This window comes from Grus americana, chromosome 4, assembly GCF_028858705.1.
Source record: "Grus americana isolate bGruAme1 chromosome 4, bGruAme1.mat, whole genome shotgun sequence".
NCBI classification, from domain to species: Eukaryota; Metazoa; Chordata; class Aves; order Gruiformes; family Gruidae; genus Grus; species Grus americana.
In genome coordinates this window covers 9,711,091-9,736,457 of record NC_072855.1, presented here as the reverse complement: position 1 = coordinate 9,736,457, position 25,367 = coordinate 9,711,091, and the positions used below count along the sequence as shown (strand labels likewise).

At 46.0% G+C, this 25,367-nt stretch overlaps 1 protein-coding gene across 3 annotated transcripts in view; it reads left to right on the top strand.

The window, feature by feature from the left end:
- The first annotated feature begins 3,220 nt into the window (after positions 1 to 3,220).
- Positions 3,221 to 25,367, top strand: part of MXD4 (MAX dimerization protein 4) — a 38,757-nt gene continuing 16,610 nt past the window's right edge. Inside the window, exons 1-3 of one of the 3 annotated variants that reach the window (XM_054825096.1) lie at positions 3,221 to 3,451; positions 4,048 to 4,147; positions 13,374 to 13,403. In XM_054825096.1, the coding sequence (XP_054681071.1) occupies positions 3,388 to 3,451; positions 4,048 to 4,147; positions 13,374 to 13,403 (194 nt within the window). In that variant the 5' untranslated portion in view covers positions 3,221 to 3,387. Of the gene's footprint in view, positions 3,452 to 3,978; positions 4,148 to 13,373; positions 13,404 to 25,367 lie in introns of all 3 variants that reach the window. The other 2 variants (XM_054825095.1, XM_054825097.1) reach the window with 2 other exon arrangements.

Below are 25,367 nucleotides of genomic sequence, written 5' to 3'. Positions count from 1 at the left end.
GGCCTTTCATGCAAGCGTATCCCACTTTTGCCCAGGTGCATTTATATACCTAGCATGTTCATCTTCTTTTCTGGACATACGATGGATTCCACAGCATGTGTACAAAACAGTTTAAGATCTATTTAGACACATATATGAAAAAATACAGGTGCTCTGAAAATGAGGTACTGCTAGATCGCTAGATTGCTGTGGCTACGGCAGACAGCAACCGTGTCTTATCTGTACATCTCTGCATTTTCTTTACTACGTGCCCTATGCACATGGTCAGGCGAAGGGAACTTTCTTTCCTGTGCGGACAACGCAGATCTATGCATATATGGTTTCATGCTATTTCGTAAGAGAAAGCAACATCAACTAGTGTCTAAACCTACTCTCGGTTAAGTCAACAGCAAAACTGCCATAAATTTCAAGGGGTTTACAGTGAAAACTATACTGTCTCACCCACGTGCGGCAGAATTTCAAGAGTTCAAGCAGCAAGTATAAAATGTTACAGCAATTTTTTTTTACCATTGCAATCTATCCACCAAATTCTCTTCTGCCTTGTAATTCATGGAGTCAGACTTCTTCCAAGAAGATACAAAATTCTCTTGAATTACAATTGCAATGCTGCTTTCTTCACAGCCTTGTATTTTGTCTTATCCCTGATGCCTGGACGAAACGGCAGTAAAATGTCATCTGTGTTTCAGCAATGTTCGAGAGCCATGTTACACTTGTGTATCCGAGGCAACAAGATACAGACTAATAAGTTATCAGGTGTAATGTATATGTAGCTTTACCACAATCCTGTAAAAAAGTAAAGCATAATCCTTATTTTAGTCTGAATCGCTATTATCCTCTAAAAGGGAAACTGTAGCAGACATCTTTTGCCAAGGAATAAACATGTAGGACAATATTCTGCAACCCTCCTATATGCTGAATAGCTCTTACTCAAATAGTTCAATTAAAATCAGGGGGACCATTTGTGCGCGTAAGTGCTATTCTGCAGGAGAACTGATTACAGGCTTCAGTACTTTTGGCCTGAAGATGTACCAATGTGTGATCACAGCACAGCTTCAAATGTGCCTATTTTAAAACTACTTGCTTGTGTTAAAACCAACCAGTTTTAGGCAACAGCTGTGCAGCAGCTATCTGAGATAAGGATGCAAAGTTAGTGCAAATAGGATGGCGTGGACAGGAAAGGTGCTGAGCTCCTTCCTGTTCAGCCTGTACACCAGAAGCCAGGCTATTCTGGTAGATGGCTTCTGTGTATCCAGATGACGAAAGGCAGCTGAATATGCTGGCAAGGGTTGGAAAGCTGGCAGTAACTCTTGACTGCATTTCTGAGAGCTTTCCACTGTTTCTTTTTTCAGTAGGTTAGACTATTGTGCAGAGTTTAGTAATTCTTTTAAATCTCTGTGTGTGTTTTTGCAGTACTGCTGTATTCCTCTCTTGCCTGTGCACTGTAAGGGGTCACGGATGTATGTGCCAGACACATTTTTACAGCACCTCTAGCATCCCATTTGTATCGTCTTTTTCATTCCAATTCATTTCTTGCCATACTTTCCACTAGGCGAGCAGGAGGCTTTTCCTTCAGTTGTAGTCATATGCCAACATTCTTCTGACTTACAGCCCTGGTGGTAAGGAGAAACAGAACTGAAATCCACTTGAAATGCCAGGTAGCCTTACGAAACCCCCCACACACTGGTGGTGGTGAGAAATCCCACAGCGGGCACACCAAGAGCCCAAGATGCACACGGGCCCAACCCAAGGGCCTGGTGATGCCCAGGGACCCATTTGCTGACGCCTGGGGAGGAGGTTGGTTTTTGGCCTCAACGCCTGCCAAGCTCCCTGGGCACTGTCACGAGGAGGTGTCTCCTCATAGTCTGCTGCCCCGCTTTCCTCGCCTTCCTTGCAGGGGTCTCTAGGACTACCACGGATCCCGAGCCCCGCTTCCCTACCCATGGCCTGGAGGGACCAGAGCGCTCGTATTTACAGGGAAAAATAATTTTTGTGTGAAAACCGCCGGACATTGAGGGAACAGGCGCACGAGGCAGAGGCCCAGCGGCTGGCAAGGCCCGAGGTCCCTTCCCGAGAGGGCGGCGCGGCGATTGCACAAACGATCCGCGAAGCCGCGCTGCCCCGCAGAAGACACTTCCCCTCCACACGTTTCCTCGCCAGTGAAGCGGATCCGCGCCCCCCCCACACCCCCGGCCCGGGTCAGCTGCCCCCGCGCGCATGCGCAGCCCGCCCAAGAGGGGCGGGGCTTCGCCTTCCCTCAGCGCCGCTCGCCTGGCCGCGGCGGCCCGGGGAACGTTGGCAAAGCGTTGCCGCGGGGGTGGGCAGCCCCGGGTGGCCTTCCCCGGCAGGGAGCCGCTGCGAGCGCCCGTGCCCAGCGGGGGGAGGCCGCAGGGGTAAGGGTCTGAGCCGGGACCGGTAATGAGGGTGAGGGGGCTGCGGCGCCGTGCGCCCGGGGATGCGCCAAGCCGTGCCGGAGCCCAGCACAGCCCGGGGCGGGCGTCTGCAGCCGTGCCGAGCAGGCGCGGTTATGGCGGCAGCGGGTTTCCTCCACAGAAGTCGGCGCTCCCTAGGCCTGGCTCCGGCCCTGCCGCCTAGGGCGGCGGCGTGCGGGGGCACCCGGGCTCCTCCAGCCCCCTCCCCCCCCCTTTTTCCCAGGTCAGCGCCCCGCGTTCCCGGCGGTAGGTTTGCCGTTAACGTTAGTAGCCGCTCGGGCATCAGCCGATGCGCTGCTCAGCCCGGCGAGCGTGTAGCGCGCGGCGGCGTGGGAGGGTGGGCGGCGCGGGTGGAGCCCTGCCCCTCTGCCTGCCTCTTCCTCACAGCAACGCCGCGCCTCCCTTCGCCCATTGGCTCCCCCTTCGTGCCTCCCCGCCTCCTGCCGCACGGCACGCGTCTCCCACCTTATTGGCCCCTTCTCTGCCCTCATTTGCATGGCGCCCCGCGCACCAATCGGCGGCCTGTACCTGCTTAACATGCAAGAAGTTGGCCAGTCAGCGAGCGGCGGGGGCCGGGCCACCACGTGCTGTTGCTAAGCTTCGGCTTCTAAATTGTTACTATAGTGGCCAGCCAATCGGAGGGGGAGATGGGGATCTGTCAACATTCCCTGCCCCAGCCAGAGGAAAAGGGGCGGGTGCTCTGGCCGCCGGTTGGCCCGGCTGCCTCCCTGCATCCCGCCCTCCAGCTGAAGCGTGATTTTCTATTGGCGGCGCTGGCTGCCCGTCGCCTGTGTGTCAAATGTAGGTTGAGAGAGGTGCCTTATAACCGGGGGCTTGGAAGTCCCCCGCGCGTGAACTCGGCGCGGTGCGCGACGCGGGGCGACGGGGGGCTCGGGGCTCGGCTCTGTTCGGCTCAGCTCGGCTCTGTTCGGCTCAGCTCGGCTCGGCACAGGCAGCCATGGAATTGAACTCTCTGTTAATTCTCCTGGAAGCGGCCGAGTACTTGGAGAGAAGAGACCGAGGTACTGGGCGCAGGCGGGCAGTCAGTCAGTCACCCGCAGGCGCTCCCAGCCGCTCTCGGCCTTTGTTGTGTGGCGGCGGCGGGCGGCCTGGGCCGGGGGACCAGCCCCGCTCCCTCACCTGCCCGGGCGCCGCGGGACTGACCCGGGCTTCGCCAGAGGCACCGCGCTGGGGGAGAACAGTGCTCTTCTCTTTGCTTTTTTTAAAAAAAAAAAAAAAATCGGTTATTTTTTTGTCAAGCTCTGGATGGGGATGGTGTGTGTGTTGCAGCGCTCAGGATACCTCACACTTCTCTGTGTGTGGCAGTCGTTAATTGTATGGCAGTGCTCCCCTCCCCCCCTCAGCGCAGCGTGACAAGGGTTTGCATGATCCGCCTCGTTTTTTAATGTGCACTCAAATAATCCTCCTAATTTCGGCACCTTTTTTTTTTTGTTTACCGAGTTGTTATATTTTTTGTCTCGCTTCTTTAAGAGATGCCAGAATAAAATCCAAACAAATCAACCGGAAAAAATTCTGTTCTTTACCCTAGCGTTCCTGCAAAGGAGGAAAAAAATGCATGGAAAAAATATATTGCCACTAATGCTGACTTTGTCCCTAGAAGCAGAACATGGCTATGCATCAGTGTTACCCTTCGATAGTGACTATTCCAGAAAGAAAACAAAGGCAGGCACCATGGCCAGAAAATCCCAGAATAACAGGTAATAGACGTACCGCTTTTTCAGAATGAATCGGCAGCTTTTCCAATGTGTCTAGCTTATGTGCAGTGCATACATTTATTAAAAATAATAACTAATCCGGTGTATTAGTTTTCCCCATCCCGGTAGTCGCCATTTTTTCCCTGGATGGGCTTGGCTCTGTTTTGATCTCTCATATAAACACTGCCACGCGTACACCATCTCCTTAGTACTCACTGCACTTCTAAACCATCCGCCCTCATCGTTCCTTCTGCTCCACGCTCACCGACAGCGGCTTTTACTGCAGATCTTAACACCGTAATCGCCACTCAGACTTCTCTTTGCATGGCACTAATTTCCTCCCCCCCACCCCGGCATTTATTTATAAACCACAGGCAGCGAACCGGCCGCCTCCCCCCATCGCAGCCAGAGCAGATGCAGCCTCCGGTTGCAGCGCGGCACAGGGCTCTCGGAGGGGCAGCATGTGCGGGGCGGTGGGGGGAGACCCACCCGTGCGCTTGAACTTCTCCTGTAGGTATTAAGCAAGAAGGTGCCGGAGTGGACTTGACCTCTCCGGGGCTTCTGCTGCACTGCCAGCCTGCTTGCCGCATGCAGATCTGTCAAAGTGCGTGACTTGGTCGTTATTTATCATGATTACGTCCACCTTTTTCTCGTGGTAGTGGTGGTTTTGTTGTTTTCGCCGCAGCCACTACCTGTGCTGCGATGGCACGAGCGGAGAGGGCTGCTGTGCGCAGGCTCTCTGCAGCTTTGTTTGCTGCTGGGGCAGCGGCTGTGTACGTGCAGGAGGCTGTCTTACAGGGACAGTGCCGGCCCCTGCCTGGGAGCTCCTCCAGTCCTGTGCTGTGCCTGCTCTGTTTTGCTCTTCCAGGGCTGCTCCAGAGAGGACTGAGGACTGTGCCCAGTTGGGCCCGCTTTGCCCCTGAGTGGCAATGCTCTCCCCAGCGCAGGCTCCGCTCTGTACGGTTGTGCTGGATGGTGGCTCCTGTAGAATAGCCTAAAATGAACTCGGCTTGCACGTGACTTGTTTTCCAAACGAGCAGTGAGTCTCAGCGGGCCCACTCCGCTCTCGCTCCTCCAGCGGGCATCCTGCACGGCAGCGGGCAGCTGGGTCTGCTGGCACTTGGGGAGGCGCGGGGCAGAGGGCCAGCGGCTGCTCGTGGGGCACCGGAGGTGCAAACTGAAATCAAAAGCTGATGAGCTGCCTCCCTGAGAAAAACATGAGCTGGTGAGCGCCCTGCTCGTGCCTATCGTGGACGAGAGTGTCTTAAAGATAACTGAGGGGGAGCAAATTGTTCCCCTATGCCCCTGCTCCAACCAAGGCAACCATTTCAGGGGGTATTAATTGCAGTACTCCTACATTTTTTTGTTTCAGTTGAATTCTTTGTCTTGTCTTGGAGCACAGAGAAGACGTCAGTTCATTTTAAAAAAGAAAGTCATCAGGAGTGGGAGGTGTGTCTTGTTTCCTGAGACACTTTGCTCCTGAAAATTTTTAATTATTTTCTTGTAAAGTATGCTTGCTGCCTTTAAAAAAAAATTCGTAGTTAAGCTAATCAGGTCTCGTAGGATTTCCAGCTGTAAACTGCTCATTGAATTGTACGCGTTTCTTCTTTTCTGTGTCTTGCATTCAAGAAATCTTGTTACTTACAGAGCTATTATTTCATCGTTTCCGTTCTTAGGTCTCTTGTCATCTGCTGCAAAATAGTTATTTGTCTGAACTGTAAGCTGCTTTCAGGAGTTTTTAGGAGAGGATTTGTAATCTATCAAATACAGCAGAATTAAAAGATTTCTGATTACAGATTTGCTAGCATTATTAAAGCTAAGGCATACACATCTGCTTGCAGTTACCTTCCTGCTTTTCTTCTGCTTGTAGATTTACATTTACCTGTTCAGTCTTCTGCTCTGATTCTCACTCCGTAGCAGTGGCAACCTTCAAAAATGCCATCCTGCATTGTATACGCAGTGTATACGTTTACTTACACTTTCTTTTCTTCTAGCTGCAGCGATTAGATTAGGGACGAGACATTCGTCTTATGGGACAGGATAACGCTTGTCGAGAATCAGTTTCAAGCATGGCCACCACCAGGATGGTGGTTTTCCTGGTTCAGCACGGACACTGGGTTTGCTTGCTGGCATGGGAAACAGAGGCACATTGCTTTAATGCAGCACCCTGCTACTTCAGGGACAGAGGTGCAGCAGCAGGGCCGTGTGGGCACCTCTGCGTTGTACCTACTGACTCTGTCCCCACGGCTAGCAATCACTGCTCAATTCTGCCTGCAAGCATAGGTTCAAGGGGGAGAAATTAATTATCCTTATGTTTGAACATCCAGTCTGAAATGCATGAAGTACACTAGCATCACTGGTCTATTGTTTTGTGGAGCTTATAGGCTATAGGGTCTGAGCCCCAGACTAAAGTCTGAATTTTTGATAATACAGTTAAATCTTCCTAAGTAACTCAAAGATTAACAGAGGGAGACGACTGGCCAAAGTTCAGAGGATCTGGAGTGGTCGTGGGTGGTGTGAACCACCGGACAAAGTGTTTGTCCATATTGTTCCTCTCGAACCAGTTTCAAGACGCAGTGGCTTTGGAGCATCAGATGTAGGCAGGCATGATTCCAGTCATGTCTGAAATTTATGCCTTATTATTGCATTGTTTTTCTTACATCTAAAAATATGTACTTAAGGTTGGAGGAGTAGGAAAGGAGCAGATAACTGCACATTTCAAAACTGCAGGGGCTTTGTTGTTGTTTTCATCATCTATTTTTGTATCCTGCTGCTTGCAGCATCTGATCAGATTAAAAAATGAGCTTTTATATCTATATATATGTTTGGAGCATTTTTTTCACGCTTTATGAGCTATACATATATAAAAGCATGAAAAACATCTTCCTCTTCATTCTTAGAAAATCAGAAAAGAGGGGAGGAGGAGAAAAGCTGTCAGATGTGAGGAAGCCTGGTGTGCTGTACCCTTGTTCTTTGTTCTCTATTTTCTCCCCCATGTTGCCTGCCTGTGGCAGGGGCAGAGCATACCCCGGGTAGTACAGGTGCGCCCACCAGCCACTGCGGACTGGGGGACCGGGTGGGGATAGATTACAGCTGCGAGGGCGCTGATGGACGCCTCCTTCCTCTGCCGAGGTGGTGGTGATGTTCATGTAAGAAATCGTATCTCAAGATCTCCATCCCTTCGCCAAAGGCTGGCGAGGCCCAGACCTGCAGGAGAAGAAGGGGAGGAAGGCTGCCTGCCCTTTGGACAGGATGCTCAGGTCTGGGCTAAAAGCCTGCCGGCCTCTTGACTGTGATTGAGAAGTAATTTTGAAGGGTTTGGATTCATGCAGGGAAAAATACCAGCAGAATAGCATTTAATTAACTGAAATCTGTAAGCCTTCTGTCCACCACAGGAATTTAACATTTTTGCTTTGTCCACTGATAGCTTTGGATCAAAACTGGAAGTGGTCATTAACAGTTTGTTGCTGAACAATATTCTCGGGGTTATTGGTAGCAATCAGACACGATTTTTAGCCATTTCTTTTTCACTTCTACATTAAATTTACTGGATTTTATGTGTTTTCTTCTCACTCGGTTTCCTATGATGTGCCCTTTCCCATGTCACACAAACCAAACTGCTTTGTTTTCTCTCTTTCCGGTTTGCCATTTGTACCGTGTCCTCAGCTGAGATTCAGACTTGTTCCCCTCCAGTAGTTTTGACCAAAATCCTCTGGCAAATGAAACAATTCTTGTTTTGCAAAGAGGACAGGAAATTGGAGAAAGGCACAAGATTGTCTTTTGCAGGGAGGTAAACCTAAGTCACATCTTGTTACACTAATCAGGTACTTGACCACAGAGCAGTGGCTGTAGTTCCTAAAGCTGTGCCATACACTCTAGTAATTCTTGTTAATGTGTAGCTGGAATTAAAGGCATAAAACAAACAGCTGCATTCAGTGCGGCTGGGCCTTGGAAATGTTAATGACAAATATTCAAAAGTCCCCCCAAGCTTGCCATTTGATCCAAGGAATTGGATAGGTAATATGCGTGCGATGTGCCGAGGAGGGATACGACGCAAATCTGAAATTTGGTGATGTTTGCTCACGAGGTGATGTGCTTTCACAGAAAACCACGTTAGCCTGAAGATACCTGGGCTGTCCTGTGCCCTGGCTGTAATGACACCCACCAAGTGCGGGCTGCTTGAGCTGTGTGTGGGTGTGAGGTGCATGTCTGCCCGTGCACGGGGGAGCTCGGGCAGCCGCTTTGCCATGAAATGGTCAGAAATAAGGTAAAATGAAAACTAAAATCTTAGTGTTAGATGCCAGTCTACTGAGGTCACAGTTAAATTTACTTGCAGAGAAAGGAATTGGACGTTGGTGGTGCAGTGTGTTTGGCCTGGAGCTGGTTTACTGAAGGAGGGGGAGCAAAATAAATGCTGGTTTATAAATATATCTTCTGTATCTCTTAATTAATATTTTTGCTCATGTGTTATATAAATAGACTTGTACTTTGTGCTGTGTGCTGGCGAAGGGTTATATCTAGAAAAAGATGAAAGCTGCATTTGGTGTTTCAAATAAAAACAGAGCTTAATGTCAGAATTCCTCTGTTAATGTTGGCTCATAGTGAGGGTCAACCTGTGGCCTGCAGAGCGAGCCCCTTGCTCTCTGCAGATGTTATTCTGTGCCCACACAAAGCAGCTTAGGGATCAGAGCCTGATTTTTATTTTATTTTTCCTTTTTTTTTTTTTTTGTGGGAGGCAGAGAATAAAACACTACAAACCAGACTGTGCAGACGCGGCTCCTCTCATTTTTTTGCCTGGCTTTCTGAATGTGGTAGATCCCTCTGGGTTTGCTTTCCTAAAACTGGTGGCAGAGGGACAGCAATTGATATCACTGCGGTTGTTTTTAAAATTCATGCATTTTACTCCCAATAAAAAAGATCTCACCAACTGGTCTGTGACCCCTGAGGAACTGCAGTGTTCACGCAATTGAGGAAAACAAATTGTCACCGTATTAGAAGCGTGTTCGGACCTCACCACTGCAAACATGTGGCAGCACAAACTTGAATGACGTACTGGAGCCAGAGCTCTGCATCCAGGCTGTGCCAGTATGCCTGGTTCCCAGATCCCAGCTGAATCTGCAGGGCTGGTTAAATTTTGCTATGAGGAGAATGCAATAGTCATTTCTACTGGATTAATTCCATACAGGCTGTTTCTTCGACAGGCTGTAAGTGATGCATCCAGTTTAACACAAATGGAAAACAAACAACAACCCAGGAGCAGTGAATACTGGGCAGGATGCGTGGTTATGCTCAGGTTTAGCATTGCACCGCTCCTCATCTCTGGTGATTCAAGTGGTGGGCTGTAGTATTTTCAGGTGCATCCCATGGCAGGTTATGTGTGTGGACAGGGAATTCCCTGGATTTGAATCAGGATCTTCCCAGCAAAAAGCTGCGTAGCATACATCAGACAAGACTGCGGGTGTACGAGCTGCGTGATCTTACGGACTGGCGCACTTGGGAGTGGGAATTGGATGCAGACACTTAACGTGTAGCACCTTGTAAAACTTCTTGCTTTGTTCTTGCTCTTTTGGCCTGGACAAAAGGTGAAGTGCAGGCAACATAGTTCACACATGGCCCTCCAAGTGCTGTGCGACTTTAGGTGGAGTTATGTCCCCTGCACATGGGTTGTGCTACACCCTGCCTGCACCAGAAAGTCCTGGCGTAGGCAAGGCACTCTCCCCTGCTTTAAGGACTTCGTTACTTAGCCTGCTTTGCTCCCTATAGCGCTTTAAAATGTGTTTGCAACTGGTAGCGTATTTGTGACTCGCAGCCTGGACCTGGCTCCCATTAGCATTGGGGAAGAAATTTCAGCCGTGTTGCTGATACGTCCCCACTTTTGTTAGGAGCTGTGCTGGTTTCCTTCTGACAAGATGCACCGTCTGGTGGGGCAAATGGATGGAGGAGTAGGGGAAGCTGTCTTAATAATGAGATGGGCAGCGCACTGTCCATACAGTGAAATCACAGCCCAGTACGCATGTGGGCAGTTCCTGCTGGCTCACTCGTAAACTGGTAGAAAGTGGACTTTAGGAGGGGACTTGTCTTTTCTGTGTTAGTCTTATCATCTCAATTACCACCTGTCCTAATTGTTTAGATGTGTCTGTTGAATGTCGCATCAACCAAATGCTCAAATCCAATACCTAGAAATCTTGTTTAGGGGCGCGAGGGTGGTGGAATGGGACAGCTCTAGGGACATGCTGTTGGAAGGGGCACAGCATCTTGCAAACCAACTTGCATTTACTTGGCTCCTCCTTCTTTCAAATCTTATTTGACAATTTATTCACAAAGAAAATTTAACTGCTACTTCATAGCTGGTGAAGTGCTCAGCATTTGCTAGAGGAATATTAGGGCTGTCTCAGCAGCAGCATTGCTGATCTCCTCCTGAATCTCTGATTTTGCTGATGATTTTTTTTATTGTTGGCTTTTCTGTTTTATTTTTATCTGAACCTTTTATTGACACCTTTCCTTCATCGCTGCTACCCCCAACTCCCGCAGGTTTTACCTGGAGATATGGAACCCAATATAGTGAACTTAAGCTAAACAGCAAAATCTTCCTTCTCTTGCAGCTGCTTTTGAAGGGCTGCACAGACCATTTGTCTGAGAACCACAGTCATACCTCTGTCCCTTTTGTAGAAATATATATATACACATATATCTTCTTAGCCCTGGTGTACAACTTATCTTTTACTGAAGTAGTTAAAGAGTCTGTTTTGAAATAGTGTTTGGGGTACTGGTTTATGCGCAGACCAGGTCTTAAAGTTTTTCCCCTCACTTCAAGTTGCATGAAGAACAGAAAGAGCTGGATATTTTTGCAATATACTGCTCTATAGACAGTGAAGGAGAGAGAATATTTAGAGAGAGGTTCATCTCTTCTGAAAACAAACCCAACAAAAACCCAAACCATCATGCTTATAATAGGGTATTTAACCTGTTCTGTAGATGGAGTAACTGTCTGGTAAATGTCAAAATTCTCAGTTTTGGTTCCTGCGTAGGGCCTGATAGTTGAGGCATCAGTCAGCTTCCCTGCACCTTCTGAAATGGTGGTGCCCTGTTTGCACACATCAGTTAGGCTTCTGCATCCCAAAGAGCTGTGCAAAGTGGCACACATTCGCTGCCACTCTGGTAGGTGGCATAACCGGGACAGGCAGCTATGCCCTTCTCAAAGCTGATCTGGCAGGACGTATCCCAGGTGAACACTAGGGTCACCCTTCATGAGCCAGAGGTGCCTTGTAGGCGTGCTGCATGCAGGACTTCCAGGTGCTCATTGCATCCTCTCTTAACCCAGCAAATTACTCTTGTGCAGGCTGAATTTCTTGGGCAGTGGTTCTCCTGCTGGTGCAGGGTCACCATGCACGCTCACCGGAGATGGTTGTGAGCTCCACTACAGCAGGCAGGTTGGAATTGGCTCGTTACAGTGATAGTGTTCATCTGGTGTATAATTGCCAAAAATGTCAGGGAGGTCATGCCATAGGGCTGAATCTAGGCCAGCCTGTATGTCCTCTCTCCAGAGTCCCCCGTGAACAGTGTCTTTGTGCCTTTGACAGGCCTGTTGTGGGTGTTTGGGGAGAATGGTTCCTCCTGAACTTACATTTTCTCTGTGTTTTCATAAACGTTGGCGGATTTGGCATAGTGTTTGTCACTTTTCATGCAGAAAAGGTTTAAGCTATCTCTGTGTGTGTAGGAGTAGAAAATAAAAACAGTATTCCCTTATTATGGTCAAATGGCAAAGGCAGTAAATCACAGCAAACCCAGCCCATCTTCACCTATTAATGTAGCACAGAGTATGTGTAAAAGACTTTCAGTGTTGCTGCATCGGTCAGGAGCACTTCCATGGCACGATAGGAACGCATACGTTACCTGATTGTGGCTTGCAACAAGTTAAAAATAATTAAATTCATAGGCTCTTCAGAAACAGATACCAGGTAATGGTTGAGATAGCCAATGTCTTGGTAACAATACTGGGATGCTTTCCAGTGAAAGTGGATTAATTAACATCAGTGCTGAGCCTTGTACGCATTGGAGTTTTCTTCTACCTGCAGAGGGGCAGATCGCTTAATTCATCATCAGGCTCAAATAAATTGCTTGTGGATTTGTTCCTTGGTTATTTTGTTGCATGAGCTTTGCTTTCTTTACCCTTCTCTGTGGCCAGAGAGATGCTACTGGGCAGGTCGTGCGTTTGTGCAGGAAGAATTTGTCCCCCTGGGATGTCTCTGCTCACTTGATGCACTGTGCGCTTACACCTCCACAAAGCTGTCTCGGTCAGCATGTCATGCCCAGATGCAGGCAGGGGTTACAGCACGTTGTAGGAGAGCTGCTTTGACGTAATCTGCCAGCCATAAAACCTGCCACCGCCTTTGTATCTTTTGATCCTTAAGTACTGGAAATGTTTTTAGCTGGACAAAAGTAAAGGTCCGGGAAGTTGCTGATTTTGAAGTGGTGACAACTTCATTTTAGGAATGTTTTTCATCTCAGCTGTATAAATAAATAAAATCAATATTTCCAGCTGAATCAATTAAAAAAAATCCTCCAAGAAGTTAGGGCTGCCTTCTAATAGCAGAAAAACTGAGGCATCGGTTGGGGGGAAAAAAACCCCAAAATCTTAGTAGATTGGAAGAGAATAGCACACTGATGTGGTCAGTTCAGGGACTGTGATATTTTCTTTTTTTTTTTTCCTCTGTTTGTAGACTCAGAAGGATTTCTCTTTTTTTGCTATTAAGATGTCAACAGCAACAGCAGTGGTTAGCTGCTGCTTTTTCTTTCTGCTTCTCTGTGGGCTGGAAAGCTGGCTTTTTGGGTGCTTTTTACTCTTACCTGTTACCATTTAGATCTTCTAATACTTTCTGCCCCCTCATAATTTTTCTTCACAGATAAAAATCTTGTGGGCTGTTTTTATTACTAACCTGCTCAGTTTTTTTATGTCCAATTCTGTCTCTGAATCTATTGAACAATAATAAATGCAAATTTATTATAATTCCTCCCTAAACCCACAGTTTACTCATGGAAATTAAGTTGATACCTTGAAGTATCTAAGGGATGTAAAAGTGAACCAATTTAATGGCAAAGCTGTTTCATAATCCATATAAATATATGTTTTAGAGAGCTCTTTTGCAACTTATGCAGGTGTTGGCTTTTAAATATTCTAAATCTTGGTATTTATCCTTTTCTCTAATGTTTCTTTTCTTTTTTTTGATAGGTCATCACACAACGAACTAGAAAAACATAGGTAAGTCTTGAGAAAAAAGCAAATTAAAAGATGTATGGCTGACATTAGAATTACCATGCTTACTGAGGAATATTATGTTGAAATTGTTTTGATTCTGGACTGAATAGTTTAAGTTGTTTTTTTTTAATCAACTAAAATCTAATAGGTATAATATTATTTAGTTTTTTTCCTGTTGTTTGGTATGCTGTTTTTGAAACACTGCTGATAATTACCTTTGGACCGATTAATGCTGTAACTGGTTAACCATAGTGTTACTAATAAAGAATCTGCAGCAACCGTTTGCTAGAGGTGTTAAATGCTTTAGGTACAATCAAAGTATTTTGTGATTAAGGTGGATGATTTTTGGGGAACAATATGTCACACAGGGTTATTCTATGTTTTTTTTAAAGTATGCCTAAAGTGCAGTTAATTTTCATCTTGCATGTAAGTACCTACAGATACGTTTTTTCCCCTCCGTCTGCTTCCTTGCTGGTACGTGTCCTGTCCAGAGAGCTATGTGTGAGCTAGAAATCAGCAACTCCTGAGCTGCAGCCCTGGTTCTGTGCAGCCAGAGCTGTGAAAAGCTGTACTTGCTTACCAAGGACATTCATTAGACCCTGAAGACCCGATTTTTAGAGAACTGATGTTTGCACAGTTTTGGAGGCAGTGTTTACAGTCTATTGTATCTTGTCAGAGTTTGTTTGCAGATGGGCTTTTTAGCTGTAGGAAGTCTCCCCGGGGTACGCTGCTGTGAAGGTGCACAGAGAGCTGCTGAGTGCAATAGGTGCCTGTCTTCGCACCGGCTTTCGGTTCCTGGGCTGAGCAGCACCATGGCACCCTCACTGCAGGATCGCTGCCTTTCACTTATTGTTCAGCAGCAGGACAAACTCTCTCTCGGGTAGCTTTTTATTCTTTTTCGTGTAGCCTGTGGTCTTTCGGGTTTCATGCATCCAAAGCAAGCGAGGGATGTATGTGTGAATATGACTTAAACTTATTTGCATGCTTGTAAATACATGAAATGTGGTTGATGGCACAAGAAGATTGAACTCACTGGGGGTTTTTTTTGTGTGTTGTTCTGCGGCTGCAGTTATGTAGCAGCTAGACCATCACTTCCCTTGCATGCCTACAAGCTTTCCTGTAGTTTAATTGTAATATGAGTAAAGTATAGCCCTGCCTAATAGCCACGTGGTCATCCTAGAGATGAGAGGAACTGGGGAAGGCTCGAGCTCAAAAAGGCAGGCCTGGGCTGTAGAACGCAGTACATTGGCTAAGGCGGTGAAATCAGCTGGCAGAAGTGCTGCTGACAGAGTCTTCAGGAAAATAGCTTCACGCAAAATTCTGTCCTTTGGTCACACTTCTTTAAAAAAATTAAAAATGATCTTTAGCCCCAACTGTGCATCTTTCTCACTTTCTCACTCTCATTTTTTTTTCCATCCTCTTTTCAGATACTCTGTTCCATTTTTTCCTTTTCCCCTGCTCCATCGTAACTGACTTGTCATAATCTAAACTGCATATTCCTTTTTTTTTTTCCCCAGTCTTTTTTCTAACCTGAGCATGGAGTTGCCTCTTCTTCCCCCTGCTCTGCCTTAACATGTTTAAGCAGTACAGTAAATGAGGCACAGCAGCATCTGCAGCAGATGCAGGGCCAGAAGAAGGTTCTATTAATTGTTCCATCTCTGTTCTCACTTTCACTTCTGTGTTGTATCTTTGTAGTAGCTGGACCATATAGTATTTGCCTTGCTACCTTTTCTTTCTCTGCCATCTCAAGGTCAAAATCGGTAAACTGCAAGGTATGTCTTGTGATTATACAACTACTATTTGTAACTGCTGCTGCTTGCTGTACCTCCTACAGTTACACTATATTTGAAGCCAGATTTTATTATTCCTGGTGAGAACCTGCAAACTAGTGCAAGATCCTTGTGTGTGCAAACAGGCGTTCACAAAAGCAGATGAGGTGTGTACAATTGTAGTTATGTCACGTATTGGTGCAAAGAACTCTTGTAATTTTTTTTTTACCAACCCACTCCTCCAGCACTGTGGGTGTATGAGCTGATACTACCAATTGTACTGTTTTTCACTCTGTTTTAGTAAAATTGCATTAAAATCCATTGAGCGTCTTGCAAGGTTTAATGGAAGATGCACAGCCATAGTGTGTCCGTGTAGCAGCTGGTCCTTGCAGCAGAGCTTCTCCTCTTCCCCTGGTGCAGCCCTGCCAGCTGTGAAGCACTGATGTTGGTTTTGGAGGTGTATCCTTTCCGGGACCAGCGCCTTTGACTCACCACAGCCATGATGCTTCTGGCTGAGGCACACTTGGTTATCTCACAGGACCCGTCAAGGAGGAAGAGAGGAGATGACTGCTCATATCCTCCTCCTTGCCCAGGCCCTCACGTGGTGTCTGTGGGCTGGATGGAGCACTGGAGGGCAGGGAAATTGCTTCCTCATTTACAAGGCCTTTCTGTCCTCTATGAGGGCAGCCAGAGCTGCCGCTAACCAGAAAGCCATGGTAGTCATGTACTGGTACACGGTGCTGTTAGAGGTGCTGCACAGGTTTTGCACATTAGAGGTTTTATCTCTGGTTTTGATGTCAGTGGGAATGGCAGTGGTTGATCTCTGTGTGTGTGGACTCGGTCATTTGGCACCACTATTTTAATTTGCATTTTTTACTGCTAGGTCTCCTTTTGTGCCCTCTTGAGGGGATGCTCAGAGATAGCAGAGACATGGCTCCAACAAAAACTCTCATTATGTGATAGAATTCAGACTACAATTACGGTAGCAATTCATACATAAAATTGCTTTTTCTCTGCTTTAAGTTTCCCTGGAATACCCTGCTCAGAACGTCAGTGTGTGTTCATTATAGTGAAACTCTGTAAGGACTCATCCCTCTAATGGCAGTCCTGTTTTGGTCCTGTGTGATTAAAGTTTGCGTCTCAGAGCCATGAAGCAGGAAACCCCCTAAACAAAAAATAAGAAGGCAGGAAATCTTCTATCCTAAGGAGAGATGAGGTTCAGAAGATATTTTAATAGTTAGAGACAAGTCAATCAGAATGGTACTCGGATATAACTAGTTCCTAATGACATATATACATGTATATTCATGTATATATTTTTTGGTTTTGTTTCCAGCCAGAGCATTATATCAGTCGGCTTTCACAGAGCAATGTAAATAGCAAGTACATTGGTAATCATGACTTTGCACTGGGATCTTCACACTGCTCTGTAAAGGCAGTGAGTCCTCTGCCCTCTGCCATTCACGTGTGGACTTGTCTCCCCACTTGTGCAGGACTGTGGGAGGAAGTGACACCTCCCTGCCGTGGTCCATCCTTTTTTTGTGGGAAGCAGATGGAGCCCTGACGAGGGATACTGGGACCGACCCATCAGGGCTCCTTCAGTGACAGTCATTTCACTCCTGCCTGGCTGTGAGGAGCTCTGCTGCAGGAGGAGTTCAAGATCTTGTCATTTCTATGGCCAGGTCTTTGAAAATAGCCTGTGAAACTGAATGATTTTAAAGAACAGCTTTTAAGAATTAATGAAGAAATTAATAAAAGCGTGCCTCGAAATCAGCAGGCCACGTGTTGCTGTCCCCAAGCTGGCACTTGTGTGAGCTGAATGAGTGCCTTTGCTGGGTGACCATGGTACGGCTTGATATAGATGGACAGTTATCTCCCGTGTCTGTCAAACATTTGCATTATTCTCTGTGGGGGTTTTTTGATGTTTTTTCTAGTCAAGAAGGAGGGAAGGGGCAGATCAGCAGCAGTAAAAATCGTCCCACCTGCATCCCACAGAACAGTAAACACCTGGCACACAGTGGGAGTATAATTAGAAGAGGGAGCTGATTAATGCCTTTAGGCAGGATGGACCAGTGATCTTGAGCACAGCAGTGCTCAGCAATGCAGCATCTGAGATGCTCGGAGGAATCAGCAGATCCCGTCCCAGGTCCCTAGGCGTAGGTTTGACAAAAGCTGGCGAGCTGAGCCGGGCGGAGGTAAAAACCCAGCATTGCTGTTGGGAGGGGTGTGCTCTGGGGGCATCTCCCTGGTTTCCTGTGGAAGCTGCTCTGAGAAGAAGTGCACAAGTGTTTAGCTCAGTCACTAGTGTTGCATGGGACAGGGAGTGGTTCTTTCTTGTACAGGGCTTGCTAGTTTGTCTTGCAGAGAGCTGAGACTGCTGTGGAGATGGCCTGGATCAGCTGAGTGGGACAGACAGGAATTTTTGGAAGTGCAAGACCAGGATGAGGAATACATTAGACATGACTTGTAAAACCTTTTAGTAGAAGAAAACAAACCTTTTCTTCTTCCCAAATGAGCCTACATTGTTTACAGTGCTGATCGGGGGGAAGGAAAGTGTTCCAGTGCATGCAGAAGGTAATCCAGTGTTGAGTTTTAGATAGTGCTTTGTGTAGTCCTTAAATCTAAAATCTTGCCAAGCAAAGGTTGTTACATTGCATCATCATGTGTATGAAGTAGATACCTGTACATAAATGTAGTTTGTGATGAAAAGTATGTATTTTGATGGGAGCATTATGATGTACGTTAGCTGATAAAGTAAATAGAGTGGGTGCCTCTGGAATTAAGTTCTAATAGGTAGTCAGTTTTCTCATGAAAGAAGTGCAGATGCCAGGAGCACAGTTACATTAATTTCACCCACCAGAGTTACTAGGAGTTTAAAGTTTATATAAGCTGAGAGAGTGCATAGATGGATGTCTTGAAATTCTCTCTGTGGTTCTTCATATTACCAAATTGCAGGGTTAATGAAAAGCATGTAATTGCCAGTTGCTGATAAACTTGGAAGGTTTGAAACAGAACTGAAAGGTCATTGAAATGATAGCATACCAAAAAGTTTATTTTTATTATGGGCTGCCTTTTCAAAATTGCAAATTACCATTGCAGTTAGTACTGTTTTGCAGCATAAAGATATAACTGCATTGATCCATCATGTTGAATGGCTCTGGTGCAGCCACCAGCTGAGGAAATCCCTAATGGCCGCTGGAGACAGAGTACTTCCAGGGAAGGATCACCCAGTATGTGTCTCCCTGCTGTGCTTCCATCACGGGTTTACCCCAGCGCAGTGTCACGCTGCTGCTGCTGGGTCCTGCTTCCTGTGGCACAGGAGGGAGGGGAAGGCTTCTTCAGCCAGTTCATTTTCCTGACCCAGCCCAGCGTCACAGGCACACCCTAGTGCCAGCACAGGGAGAGGGTTGGATCACTTCTTTGAGTGACGGTATTGATTTACAGTACAGAATAGTACAGTTCACTTCTTTGTCAGTTTACTATTTCTCCTAAGCATCCAGTTTTAGCCGCTGTTGCCTGGAGAGTGCTGCACTGGATGGGTCTTAATGACCTGGTACAGATCTCATTGTTGTAATGGGTCTGTAAAGACTGCTGCCATTTCTAGGACGTGTCCAGGTTATACATAAACCTTCCAGATAATGTGGCTGCTATGTTACTGATGGGAGCCACCTCATCTTACTAACAGAACTTAACCTCTGTATTACATCTGTTTCTTCTGTTTTTCTTGTCAAATAAGGAACTTTTTACACCATCTGGTTGGTGTGAAGTGTTTTTTGCAATTCAAGTGAATCGCAGTAAACATACCTTTGCGCTGCTTTAGCAAGGTAATGCCTAAAGAGTTTGACTTGCCTTTGTGAGAAGACAGCTGCCGTGGTGCCGTGGTTTAGGCATTGGCTCCCCCCCCCCGCCCCGACCCCAGCTAGGACTTCCTCTCTAGGGGTGCCAGCTGTAGTGCTCAGGTGAATGGGGTTGCATCAGCCAGTGCAAGGCTGAGTCTCAGCTCAAACCCCCTTTCACCTGTCATTTAACCTTGGGTTTCCAACAGAGGGGCAAAGGGTATGGTGGCATTTGTCTCAAATTGCTGCAATAAGTTCTTTTGCGGAGCTTCTTTAGCAAAAACTGGACCCACAGAACTGAAAATTTAATCCTGTGCTTTTGTTGAAATGTCCCATGTTTGAGTCTGATGAATCCATGGAATTAAAGAAATTAGAAGGTTTCAAGTTTTGCTCTGAAATGCTATTCTTTCCTCACCTTTTCCCCACCTCCAGGCAGTCAGCAAGTGTCCGGACCTGTGGCTTGTCCTGTGCTACATGCTGCAATAGCTACTATAAATGCCTGTGCACTGAACTGCTGTCTTTTCAGTGTGCACAGCAGCATGAATCTGATTATGCGCTCCCAACAACAGTGGTTTCCCACCTAGACTGGTGGTTTGGAAAGGAGGGGTATATTAGAGTAGGTGAAATTTGGAAATTAATCTGCTCAAGAAGTTATACTCCAGATATCAGAGATGCACACATCCTCGTGCTTTGGACAAAGCTTTTATTCAGCGATGCAAAATGGACTAAAATACAGTCTTGACTAAATTGTAATGTCCTTTTTCCCACTGAAGTTAGCTTTGGACTGCAGGGCCTAAGTGCAGTCTTGGGTCTGGGTCTTTCTCCTGCTTCCTGGCCAGCCAAACAGCCAGCAGAAAGCAGACGGGTGAGAAACCAAGTGCATGCATTTTTTTCCACTTGGATTTGTTCATCCCTCTCTCCAAACATAAGTCCATTGTGCGTTGGCCCCTAATGGACTATGTGAAAGGTGGTTTATGTTCTCAACATCTGCTAATTGACCTGGCCAGTTTTTATCCGCCGTTGTAGAAAGAGTGCACTGGTCTTGTATAAAATGGAGATAGGCGGGCCAGACTTCCAGGTACTTTCAGATACTTTCAGGACCATATAGACAACAACGAGGTGCCGATTCCCTGCAAATAGGGTAAGAGATGCCTGATGGTAACTGCTGTCTTGATTGGAGGAAAAAAAAGATCTGTTGACTTTGGTATTAGAAAAAAAAAAATGTTTTCCTTTTAAGCTTGCTTAGCTACATCTGGGCAAGTGAGCTGGAACTTGATTTTATTTTTTTTTAAAGTATTTAGGCAGCTAATGGACTTTAAGAAGCTGGCCTCTGAAATGAGTCTTATGTAACGCAATGGGAATCGTTGGCTGAATCCCAACCAGTCAAGTCTGTGGAAGCCCACAGATGAAAACTGGGTATGCAGAAGTGGTACACTAAGGGATCAGCCTAGGCTGGAGGAGGTGGTGATATTCTGTGGGTTGCTTGTCTTATCCCTTCCTCTCCCTGCCTTCATACTGACATCTCTAGCTGTTTTCAGCGCTCCTTTCCATGGGCTGCTTACCCCGTTTAAAGAACTGGATATACGATGGCCTGGTCCCAAACTTAAAATGTCTCTTTCTAGATGGAACAATGTGTACTATCAGCAGACACTTGTGCTTAGATTTACTACACAGAATTCCTTCACAGATCAATTAATTTTTAATCTGGTTTGTTCCCCTCAGTACACATGGTGGTTTCGCATGTGGCAAGCTGTGGGCCCAATTCTGCGCGTTGCTCAGGGGATTTCAGTAGGAGCTGCGCGTGCCTGCCTGCAAGCTGAACCCCACATTACAGCCAGGCAGCTACAGAGGATGCAGTTAAGGTTTCAGAAACTACTGAGTATGAACATTTAGCCAGCAGATCCTAAATGTGAAAAAGCATAATGCTGTTTCTTCCCAAGAGTTTAATTTGGGCCTTTTCTGAAAACCAAACGAACAAAACCCCCACGCATGTGATCCAGTTAAAACTGACTTTTCATGTCCTGAAGGACTGTGCAAGTCACAAGTATGGATAAGATATTCCTTTCCCCCCGCCTCCTATTTTTGGAAGGAGAGGATTGTTCTGGGACTTCACACAGAGTGCTGTGTTTTGACATGGAAACTGAACGCGTATACCGAGCTATGTACACATCCTGCTAGAATAGAGCAGAGTGACGGGACTTGTCAAAGGATGTCAAGTGGCTAATATTATTGTTTAATTCTAGTTTATGTTAAGCAATTTTTTTGCTATACAAATTAGCGTAACTAATTATGTAGTGCATGGAGATTGGCGTAGCTGATACTGAAGAGGTGTGGGCTTAGATGTATGTACATGAGGTCATCTGTTGCAGTGCTTCTAACTTGAAAACTAATAGCTCTAGTTACAGGCTACATGCCCTACATTAAGAAAGCCTGTATTAGATTCTACCTTATAGCAAGAAAGCAGAAGATTTGGGGAACAAAGACTACATCTGAATGTGGTAAAACATCTTTAAAAGACTGGAGAACTACTTGCGAGTCCTCTCCTCCCAACTGCCACCTTGGGATAATGCCTAACAAATTTATCTGCTTTTCTTTCATTGATGTTTCAATTTAGGGAACTAAATGAAGATACAAGGTGCTAAACAAGGGGCCTGCCTGGCATGTAATTGCTGCCAGAACTCAGCAGCTCCTGTTGAAGTTGGGAGTACCATCAGTGTTTGCAAATACTGGCTGCACAGACAGACTGTGTCTTACATACCCCATTAGCTGGTATTTACAAAACATAAAGGTAGCAAACCCTGTAATTCTCCCAAGAAAGCTGACTTAATCCCGATTGGTAAGTGCTGTTGTGTTGACTGCTGAAATGAGGAGCATGGGTGGAGCAAATAATTTCTGGTAGGGAAATTTGGGAGCTTGTTGTGTGTGTTTGGCTAGAAGCAGTTACTGGGTTTAGGTGCTAACAGGTATTTGAAATAGACTGTCAGGTGTCTTGGTTCCCACTGCCTGACTTTACATACTCACATGGCAAGTGGGTCCAAACTTCTGGCTCTTCCTTCCATTGCCAGATAAGCTCAGGACACTGCACTTAAGAAATCTGGGCTGAGTTTTGTGGGGAAGAAAGAAGAAGGAAAGAGGGAAAAGTTTTGAAAAGCTGTTCGATACCTTATTGTCCCAAAATGGATCATTTTCAGATTCTGCTCAACTGCGCCCTGCCTGACTCAGAGACAACCAGCTTTGTACTGTTCAATAGAAAGGGAAATAGAACGGAAATTAAATTATAAACAAGGCACTATCTGTGCTGCGGCGAGCTAAATCTAAACTTTGAGGCAGGACTGTCAGATATCTGCAACTCCACTGTCCCGTGACGCCAGACTTTGTCGTTGTTTGGGGGGGAAATATTACATAAGTGTTGCTGAGCTTTTAATTCATATGAAAGTAAGTCTTGGAAGAGACCATCTTTAATTACAGTCAGTGCATTTAATCCTTCCCCTAAATTTGTTTATATATACACCTCACTGTCTTTTCTATCCACCTCTAATTACAAGTTTCAATGATGGAGTTGGAGACGTACAGCAAGACATTTGGGGACGTGTATTCTTAATTACTTCAGGGTGATTTCTTTTCTTCTTTTCCTTTGGTGTTCTCACTTGGGGCCTGAACCAGCCTTTGGTTAGCTGGAACAGGCATCCTGCTGTCGTCCCAGGCCACCCCAGCTGTCTCACTGGAGGACATCTCAAGGATCTAGAGCAGTAAAAGACAGCAACACCGAGCACCTCCTTTCCCCCAAAAGCCAGTTAACTTCTCTCGTGCATGCTCAAGCCGCCACCATTAGCTACTCACTCTAAGATGGCCACGAAGCTTTGGTAGGTACAGGTGCTGAGGAAGTATTAGCAAAAGCAAAAACGGAAGTAAGACTGAAGATCCCTTTCTGATATTTAATTTCCCGGTCAGAGCTCACAACTTCCTACCTCTGAGAACAAGAAAGTGATCGTTTAGGTGCTGAAGTGGAGATATAGTTGCCCTAACTCTGATTAGCTTTCAAAACTGTGGTGGGAATTGCTGTTGTTTCTTTTGGTGCCTCATGCATGTGGGAATGTGGAGTCCCTACTAGCGTTTGTCAGGCTAGTTAAATTGGACGCTTGGTATTTACTTGGCATTTGGATATAGAGGTAAAGCAGACAACAAAATCACGGTCACAGGTATCCAGTATTGCAGATATTAATGCCTCACACTCTTAGTTTTACTAGATGCAGGGAAAAGCTGCTTAATTCCGACTGTCTGCCATCCCAAGGCCTCGCACTCAGTGTGTGATGGCAATGCATGTTTTTAATTTAGCTAAAATAATTCAGCTTGACTTGCCTCTCCTTTAATTTGGCATCATACAGTGGTGTAAAAAATAATAAATCTTGAACACATTTCTCCCCTCATTTGACATATGTATAAAATAAGTAGGTCTATAGGGAGTTTTAAAATTAGGCAGAAAAAGCTCGCTAGGCCTTGTACTGTGCTCTCTTGACATAGTGCTGTGCTACAGCTCAACTCCTCTAGGCTTCTCTAAGCGTAGTCACCCCCTCCCTTTTTTTTTTTTTTTTTTTTTTTTAAGATCCTTCCTGTTGGCAGCTGTCCTGAGACACGATGTTCTTGCTTAGCATTTTGATGTGGGGAAACAGTCTGATAATTAAAGCCGGTTTCAAGCCATGAGCTGATTTGTAAGCAGTGACTTGCTCTGGGGTGTTGTCAGTGGCTAAACGTGTCGTTTGTGTGCGCAGAGCCACGCTGCACCTTGTGCCTTAAGCACCGCGTGAGAGGAACGTATATACTCCCCGGAGCCACTTGTGGGGGACACTGACTGTATCTTCTTCAACCACTATTTGGTGAACGGTTAATTTGTGGAAAATTATAGTTATCATCCTGTTTCCCTTTGCGTGTAAACCCAGTGCAAACCCGTTGTTGTTACGCATCTTGTTTAAATAAACACAGTTCTCTTCAACCTGTGCTCTACAATCCTCAACAAATTACTTACAAGAGTACCGTGAAAGGTAGCAACTGAAAACACAGCTATTGCAGAACCACAGACCGATGTCGTGGGCTTGGATTTGCTGTGCAAATTTGCTTTGCGGTGTTCCACCACCGGCGAGGACCAAAGCAGCGCTGCGCTCATTGAAACGGCGGCGAGTCCTAGTCCGCTCTTGGGGTTTCAGTAAGAGTGTGTGTAAGTAAGTACATGTGTACCTCCATGTAATTTCAAGTGGGAGTTAAAACTGCTTGATACCAGAATGGCATGATCTTGCAGTGGCACTTTCCTTATCTCATTGGGTCTATCACTATTCCGAGGTACCAGACAAACTTAAAATCTTAAGTCTCCCTGCAGCGTAATCTAAGAAATTTGAGTGCCAGTAAGACAGATGGATTTGAGAGGTCTAATTTAGGAGGACTACTAAGTTGCAATGTATGCATTTTAATGTGTGAAACAAATGGGTGGAAGGCTGGATGAATGAAGTATTAAATAAGTTTATTAAAAGCATGGCTGATTAGTTTTTTGTGGACTCTGTTTTCAAGTGTGTACGTTGGTGTTTCCATCACTTGTGTGTTTCCCCACAAGGCACTGTTGTTCATCTGCCTGTATTAGGTAGGTACTGTGTGATGCTGAGTTCATGGAACTGGGTGATAACAGCTCTTTTGCTCCTGCTTAAAAGCGTTTGAGAGGTAAATGTTAAAAGATGATCAGTAGATAACAGGGTTAAAAATGGGAGACTCCTGAAACAGAAATTCCTTTTCTATAGGTGTGAGAATTGTTCATATTTGTCTGACATTGAAGGTTTAAAATACCGAAAACTCCTTTTTATAGATGAGCACAACCTGAAGGCTGAAATGCTAAATATAGGTTGGAATCTCCCTTTTTTGCAGAGGAAAAGAAATCCACACAAGGGCAAATAATGTTTGATTTCTGTTGCCTCACATTCTTGCAAGGTCAGAGATTTTATTGCCTCTGGTCAAAGGATGGAGAGTCCTATACGTGTAAATTTGAGATGGTCACCATCCAGGAAAGACAAATGGTATCCAGCTGCCCTTATGTTTGCTTGTGATGCTTTTGGGAATCCCTGTATAGCTTGTAAATTCCTATTGACATTTCCCGTGAAGCACATCTCAAATTTCTGCGTGTTGCTGTTACTTATCGCTGAGACCCAAGACAATGAAGGGCCATTAAACCTTTCATGGCTGCTCTTCAAATAAGAGCAGCTTAAGACAGGGGGCTGAAGCCTGGGGAAAGCTGTGAACCAAGCCTGGCTGCAGGGAGGAGCCTGGAAAAAAGCAAGGAGAGGAGATGAGGGTGGTCAGATTTCAGTCCTGCAGCTCTTAAT